At 41.6% G+C, this 8,537-nt stretch overlaps 1 protein-coding gene across 1 annotated transcript in view; it reads right to left on the bottom strand.

Annotated features, from left to right (window-relative positions):
* Window positions 1-3,720: 3,720 nt before the first annotated feature.
* LOC119410488 (solute carrier family 25 member 36-A) overlaps window positions 3,721-8,537 on the bottom strand; it is a 19,159-nt gene continuing 14,342 nt past the window's right edge. The window contains exons 6-7 of the mRNA XM_037677367.1: window positions 5,625-5,914; window positions 3,721-5,543 (exon numbers count right to left, since the gene is read on the bottom strand). Of these exons, the coding sequence (XP_037533295.1) occupies window positions 5,350-5,543; window positions 5,625-5,914 (484 nt within the window). The 3' untranslated portion in view covers window positions 3,721-5,349. The remainder of the gene's footprint in view (window positions 5,544-5,624; window positions 5,915-8,537) is intronic.

Raw genomic sequence — 8,537 nt, 5'->3', positions numbered from 1 at the left:
AAAAAAAAAAAAAAAAGAAACGGGTGGATTGCTCTCTTCAGGTGGAGAGTGAGGTTCTGCCTCAAGTGGAGGACTTCAAATATCTTGGGGTTTTGGTCACAAGTGAGGGACGAATGGAGCGCGAGATTGACAGATGGATTGGTGCAGTGTCTGCAGTATAGTGGACTCTGTGCCGGTCTGTTGTGGTGAAGAGGGAGCTGAGCTGTAAGGCAAAGCTCTCTGTTTACCAGTTGGTCTACGTTCCTACCCTCACCTATGGTCACAAACTCTGACCAAAAGAATGAGATTGCGGATACAGGTGGTTGAAATGAGTTTCCTCTGCAGGGTAGCTGGACTCTCCCTTACAGACAGGGTGAGAAGTTTAGTTATCTGGGAGAGACTCGGAGTAGAACCACTGCTCCTCCTCGAGAGGAGCCAGTTGAAGTGGTTCGGGCATTTGATATGAATGCTGCCTGAGCACCTCCCTAGGGAGGTGCTTCGGTTATGTTCAACTGGGAGTAGATCCCGGGGAAGACCCAGGACACGCTGGAGAGACTATGTCTCTTGGTTGGCCTTGGAACGCCTTGGAGTCCTCCCAGAAGAGCTGGAAGAGGAGGCTGTGGAAAGAGATGTCTAAGCCTCCCTGCTCAAGCTGCTGCCCCCGCAACGCGACTTCAGAACAAGCTGATGATGATGGTTGGATGGATGGATGGATGGATGGATGGTTGGATGGATGGTTGGATGGATGGATGGATGGATGGTTCAAACCTCAGTCAAGTGAATTTAGTTTCATCCAACCAAAGCACTACATGATTTAAACAAGTACCATAGTTAAACTCCAAAGCTGCTTGAATACATGCTGGACAAACTCTAAGCTGGAGGGTGAAAGACTTTCCCATCACATAAAAATAGTTTACTCACAATATTATTCTCAGACATTTTTATTTTCCAGAGTTAAAACGTTAACGAGGTTTCAGACACAAATTTTATTAACTCAAACATTAAAGTTTCAGCATTTCTTGCATATACCTCCTTTTTGTGCAGGTTTTAGACTGAAATTATTTTGTGATGCAGTGATGGAGCTGTGGCCCTTCTGGACCATCATTCAGAGAACGTGGATCACTCTCAGCTACCACCTCACTAGATTTAATCACAACATCTGTTAATAGACTGAGGTTTAGCCATCTTCGTGTTGGTTAATGCTAAATAGCTGTAGCAAACAGATTAAAATTGACTCTTAATGTACAGCCACAAGAACGTGATTCATTTAAATTCATTCAGTAATTCATAAGATATTTTGCTAACAGACAAACAGGGTTGACTCCAACAGTTCATACTAATATTTCAAGCAGATGGAGCGTGTTGTGAATGACCCTCATCTATAACCACAATATCTGTGAATTTGACTAAACGATGGCCTTTTTTTAATTGTTGTTTTAAAGTCCATTGGTTTAGGCGGCCATCTTGAATTGGCCTGGCTCCAAATGTCAAACGGTTGTAGAGGTACGTTCCATAATTATTTCCTGAAAGTTTTCCTTTAAATCGGTTTACTGGTTCATAACGGTTGGAGATCAGTATCAGCTGCCACAGCAAATTTTAGGTCAATATTTGTAGAATTGACTGAGACATTTTTTAAGGTCTGTCGGCAGAGGCAGCCATCTTGAATAGGGTTGACCCCCAAAATGTATCAGTTGGATATTTTGGTAATCAACACAGTCTAGAGGAAATACATTGTCTGCTTTTGTTGGTGGCTGATAAAAAGGGATCATCCTCCCGTGTTTTTCTACAAGAAATTATTGTCATAAACACTAGACCTCCGTTCACCGTCCTTCTATTTAATCTTTAATTTTTTTTTGACTGTGATAAGATGACAAACACCATCTCTCCATCTACCACATATCAATAGTCAGGTTGTGGAGGCCACAGAGCCAGGAGGAAAAAAAAGCAGAAATCTTCACAGCTCCTTCTGGGGGACGTGAGGTGTTCCCAGGCCAAAGACACACAAAATCCCTCCAGTGAGTTCTGGCTCTGCCCCGGGTCCTCTTGTTCAGAAATGTGCCCAGAAAACCTCCAAAGAAAGGGGTTCAGGTGGCATCCTATAATCAGATGCACAAACATCTCAACAACCAAGCGCCATCTTATATTACAAGATGAAGTTCAAGGTTCATTATCGTCATTTGCATCAAATGTGGAGCATGAGGTGGCATGAAATTGTGTACTCAAGGTCCCTGTTACACCCCAAAATAGTAAAAATATAAAGTATAAAAAGAAACTGTAAACAAGTATCTAAGATACACACTAAACACTAATAATGTAAAATAATACGGAATATTAAACAGCAGTCTGAACATGAGTCTGTAGTGAGTAGATGGGTAAGATAAGCAGCAGCTTAACTTATTGTTCCATATTTTCCTAAAAGAGCACTTCACTCTCAGACTGAAGGTTTATTTGTGGTTCCTAGTTTCCAAAAGCAGAATGGGAGGAAGATCTTTCATTTATCAGGCTCCTCTCTTGTTGAACCAACTTCCAGTTTCTGTCCGTGAGACTGACCAGTTTTAAGACTGGGTTTAAGACTTTCCTTTTTGATAAATCCTATAGTTAGGGTTGGCTTGTCATGTTGCTATAGGCTTAGACTACTGAAGAACAAAGTGACCTCATTTCATCAAATGAATAGTTTTCATGTGATACGATTTCTATCTCAACATGTGATTCTTGACCTGCCATTGTGTATCTGTTCCTAACAAACCCAGCCGGTCGAAGCAGATGACCGCTTGTCCTGATCCTGCTAAAGGTTTCTTTCTCGTGAGGGAGATTTTTCCTTTCCACTGTCGCCTTCATTCTTGTTCAAGATGGGTCTGTGATGAAGGCAGATTCAAAGCATTGTTCTCCGATAGTGTTAACTTACTTTTTATGTATATGAATGTTTCTGTTCGGTGCCTTGAGATGACTTCTGTTGTGGCATGGTGCTATAGAAATAAACTGAATTTTTGACTGTGATAAGAGAAATTCCACAAAATCAAATAAAGTAACACTTGATGAAACAAGTTGCATTTAAACTGGATCATAAAGTACAAAAGACAAAAGGAGTCAACGTACCCTCCTTCCATTTAATAGACATTTTCTTTTACAAAAACAACGGTACAAGAATGCATAGAGCGAGCCAAACCAACCGTCGGCTCTGACACGAGAACATGGAGGACACAAGGAGAAGGCAACAATATGCTAAAAAAAAAAAGATCGAACACTGTTTGCCGGTATTTAGTCGAGGCCAAACATATTCCTATGGTCTCCTACACATAAAACAATCGAACGAGATACAACTGTTATGTAACCTCACAAGAAAACACTTACAGGCGTACACGCTGTCACACAGGGTCAGTGTGGGTGAAACAACAGGACTGAGTGTGAGAAGGAATCAAACACACTGATACAGGTGAATTTAACACAGCACCAGTTTGTTGCAATTCAAGTTGACTCGATTAAACCGATGTTTTAACCATCGGTTTAGTTCTGAAAACCTTGGTTGTGGCCAGCACCGAGTTTCAGATACGTATAATGTGTACTTTACCAAGGTGGATGATCCAACGCATCCTTTGATTGGTAAAACTAATGATCGCAGGAGCCACAGGCTGTAAACAAGGAAAGGGTTTCGGTAAAGAAAAAACAGCCCTTCCCTGCAGGGCACAGCATTATACTGTACTAAGTACACTAACATTATATTGTACTAAGTACACTAACATTATACTGTACTAAGTACACTAAAACACTGCACATCGGGAGGGAAACGTACAATTTGTCGTGTGGTACCCTGGGAAATCTGGGGCTTTAAATTAAGTCACATTAACAGCTTCGGCTATGTGTGCTCTTAGAAAGAATTAAAATAAACAAATATTTTAAGGAGCGGGGGCAAGAAGTTCATTCATTCAAAACACATTCGTGTACAGAAAACACCGGACTTCAACCTTTAATAAAATGCAATTAACAGCCGGGTTGATTTAAGCTCATGAAATGCTCAGCGTTCGACTGATCACAAAAACAACACACCCGTGTGCGTTTATTGACTGTGCGTTTATAACGAGCATGTTCATGGCCACTTTACCCCAACACGCTCACTAAACTACAAGTTTTGAGGCGTAAACTCAAGAGGGATTGTCCTCGCCTGGAAGACCAGCCTGGCTTCGCTACAAGGAGGAGAGGACACCAAGATGAGATGACGGTTCAGGTGAAAAGAGCTACTGGAACGTGAACATTTTGACATAAGTCTGCTCTCCTGTGGAGAAAATGCACTCAAATTTTTTTTTCTTCCAAAAATCAAGTTATTAACAGCAACACATTCACAATTTGTAGATTATATGCATATAAGTACATATCTATATTTTAATTACAATTTATTAAAATTAGTTATTTATATTAACTTCTACTTCACGTTATACTCTTTCTGTCACAAAGGTTTCTCTCTCCGATTATGTACATTTTAGAAGTTAATGGGCTTTAGTTTGACATTTTCTTTCCCACATATGGTTAACACAAACACACCAATTCAGAGGTCGAAGTCATAACACACCTCAGTTATCAGAAGCAAGCAGATTTAAATCATATATATATATATAAATACTTTGTAGAAACACACTCTTGTATTCAACGAGATGTTGAAAACCTTTCGCAGAGTGCACCTGGTTGATAAAAACTTGTGCGTCTCGTCATTTACGCCACTCCTACTGGAAGGTGGGACAGAACCCTGCAGCTCCTGGTTGCTCTGCCTCTTGGTCTATTACATTTTCACACAAGGCACATTAGCTGTTAGCCTCCTCCTCCTAATCTAACCCACGTTTCTGTCCATCCTGCCTCTTCAACCCTCAGGTCTCCCAGTTTTTGCTGACGTCACAACATTTGTGTTGCTCTGCAGCTTCTGACCGTCTGGTTTTCTTGAAGGACGCAGGGATTAGTGCTGCTCGTAAACTGGTACTCCGAACTAAAATGCTACGAACTGTGTGGGTCACAGGTACTGATAAGTTTTATTCACTTTTAATTCGAGTTATGTCAGAATGTTCTGCAGGCCAGGTTCTCTGAATGTGACATAACCATACGGGGAAAATGGATAAAACAGATTAAACAAGGGGACTGCTGCTTTGCCAAAGCTGAACTCAGATACCAACGTTTCCATGTTTTGGTTAATAAACAAAGCTCAAAGGTTTAAATTTTTTAACAACCACTTTTGTCCCCAATGTAAGGTTTTGGTGCTGTCCCTGTTCTTTTCTGACAAACACAGATTGTTAGCTGTGCTAGCTGGTGTACAGGAGATCCAGTTTTCTTTTCTTGATCTCTCAACGTGGGCAGGGTTATCCTAACTGCCCAAGTTGTAGGAAGACTTTAACCGTTCAAGAGGTAGACCACCAGCTCGTAGGTGCACATCATGATAGCAGTGTTGGGGATCTGGCGGACCAGATGTGTGGTGAGACCCCGGTACAGGGCGCGGTAGCCCTCTTCTTTGGGCACTGTTGTCAGAGTCTGGAAAAAAGAGCGGTATTTGGTGCCTTCTTCTCGTAGCCTGGTGCGAATTACCTCTGCAAATTAAAGAATAAGAAACGAATGAGAAATTCTCTCCAAGAAACTTTTTGGACGACTCAAACTGAGAAAGTTCTCACCATGAGGATAAGCAATAGTTGTTGCGCAGGTCTTGGACGTTGCGGCAGCAAGCATCATTCCAACAAAGTCTGAAGCATCTTTTGACGCATCCTCTTCATCGTCCATGTTCTGCGGTGCCTTTGCTTCCAAGAGGCGCCTCTTAATGTTTTCATAGATAACAAAGTGGATCACAGTCTCTGAGATGCCGGCGTAGGACGCCGACATTCCCCTGTAGAAGCCCCGCAGGCCGTCTGCTTTATATACTCGATGCACGCACTCAAACGCGCTCATCCTCCGCTCTCCTCTGTTCCTGAAAAAGGATTAAAACATAAGTGTTACATTTTAAATCCCCAATGTTCCCTGACCTTCAGTTGGAGTAAAACATGTACATAACCCCACAAACGTAATTATTAGACTAAAGAAAAATGAACAACAGCCTAGATTTTAGTTCACTAAAACAATGCAAGACCTTCTATGAATGGATTATTCTGTAAATATCAAAAACAGAATCCTTGATTACAATCAAAGACATCAGGAAAAACAGAAACATCACACACCATTAGTTGTCTTCTGTCTTAAATACCGTATTTTCCGGCGTATAAGTCGCAGTTTTTGCATAAATTAGCATGCCTGCGACTTATACACTGAAGCAATGTATTTATGTTTTTCCCCATATTTATAACAAATTTTTGTCTGAGATCTGACGATTTCATTCATTCTGACACGGAAAATATTGAATACTAGCATTTTCAGCCACTGGAGGGCCCTTGACTAATATAGCAAATCAAATGACTCATTAAAAGGTAAAAGTGGCTATTAATGAGACACTTGGCTTGCCATATCAAGACACCTTTGTCTCGTTTCGCAACTCCTGGAGCAAACATCAAATCTGACCATTAAAGTGCATTTATTAAGGAAAAGTGAGACTGAGACACACCTTTGCCATGTCGAGCAAACAATTGTTTTTAGGCAGTTATCTTGTTAAATTAAAAAAAAAAAAAATGCACAGCGAGTTGTCCCTCTGCGTACTCTTACTTCCGCCTATTGGCTTTTGAAATACAGCTGATATGACCGTAAAAGTGCATTTATTAAGGAAAAGTTCAACTGAGACACACCTTTAATATAATTTCGAGCAAACAAATAATTGTTTTTAAGTGTAAAGCTTGTTAAATTCTTGTTAAAGTCCTCCCGTGAATGCTCCCACCATTTGGCAGCCAGTCGATTTTTTGTTGGCGCAACAGCCCCACATTTCCGGGTTGTCAGCGGTGACGCGTAACAAATACGACACATCAGCGGTGACACATAATAGATGCGACTTAGATGGCGAAGCGACATATTTATGTTTTTTTCCACTTTATTAGACATATTTGGACTGATGCAACTTATGCAGCAGTGCGACGTGTACGGCGGAAAGTACAGTAAATCATTTTATGACGCAAATGAATGGGGTGGGGTTGGGGGGAGACAGACATGTCTGTGTTGCATGCAGTTTGTACCGACAGTTTTCTAGCGAGTCCCGGCTCAGCATGAGGGAAATGGAGTGCTACCTCTGTAATTTTTAGCTGGTGCTTTTGTATTGCCCGCCACTAGCTTAGTGCTACATCAGTTGTCGACTGGGCAGTTCGGTAGGCAGGGCGTTCGGTTCACTAGACAGGGCGGGGCGCCCTGCTTGTATAACGGTAGGGGAAACACTGCAGGAAGAGTGAAACTGACCAGGTATCAGGCTGAATGTTTCATTGCAGGTTAAAAACAACTGAAATCTGAACCATCCTATATTTAAAGTCGATTTTTTTCTTGTTTGATGTAAAATGGCTTCTCCCCCGCCCCAGACCATTTGTCTCCTCAGTCCTAAATATGAACATTTTGGTCCTCAAATGAGTCTCGTTTATCCTTGAGGTGTAGGTGGACATCTGAGTCTTGTTCTGAAGAGCTGCTCTCCTGTGTTGAGCCATGTGTGGTTTGGTTGTTTAGTTTCTCCAAAGGAGAGGTCTGAACAGTCCCCACAGCACTAAACTGTGTAGGGTGTGTGTGTATATATGCATGCACCATGCTCCATTATTTTACTATATCAATAATAGATTAATATCACTATTGTAACCTTTTCCTGTACTTTACTGTCATTGTGATCTGAATGGTACGTTGTTATTATGCCTTAGTGTCACCGGCGTGGAAGCAGCTGGCCAGACGCTCTTATCAGCCCCCACAACTGCAGACACCACACTGCAGTTTGTGATTGGGGGTTCTGTCCTTAGGCTGGACCAGCCTCTGTTTAGTAGTAAAAGCTACCAAAACAGCATGAAGACAAATGAGCTCTCCACACAGGTCAGAGATAAAGTTGTGGAGAAGCAAATCTCAAGACTGGAATATAAAAAATGTCTCAGAGAACTCCAATAAATATATTATTAGAAAATGGAATGATTATATCACCAGCACAAACCTGCCAAGAGAACATTGTCTACCACAACTCACCAACTGAACAAGGAGGACATTATTCAGAGGAACAACTAAGAGGTCAAAAATAACCTTGTCGTATTGGACAGCTCTTATGCAGTTTGGGAGGACGTGTCCACAAAACCACTATACGTTGCACCGAACTGAGTTTAATGAAGAGTGGCACAAAGACAACCATGGCTTATAGAAACACAACACGACATTCAAACATTTTTCAGTCAGCTCATCTGACTGACTGATCAGTTTCTTTTTTTTGTGCTGAAACGTTTCACCTTCGATCCGGAAGGCTTCATCAGTCAAGGAAACACACAACAAAACTGATTCTTCCCCCAACAGCTTCCTCCAAAGTGGAACAACTCGTTTTCAACCCGTTTGACACGACTGTCAACAAGGAAGAGGGCCGGCAACAGAGAAGGGGGCGTACCAAAGAGACCATCTTATCACAAACAAAACTGGTTTGTTCCACTTTGGAGTAAGCTGTT

The sequence above is a fragment of the Nematolebias whitei genome, chromosome 6, assembly GCF_014905685.2.
Source record: "Nematolebias whitei isolate Nwh7 chromosome 6, NemWhi1, whole genome shotgun sequence".
Classification (NCBI taxonomy): Eukaryota; Metazoa; Chordata; class Actinopteri; order Cyprinodontiformes; family Rivulidae; genus Nematolebias; species Nematolebias whitei.
The sequence above is the reverse complement of the archived record's forward strand: the minus strand, read 5'-3'. Positions and strand labels throughout refer to the sequence as shown.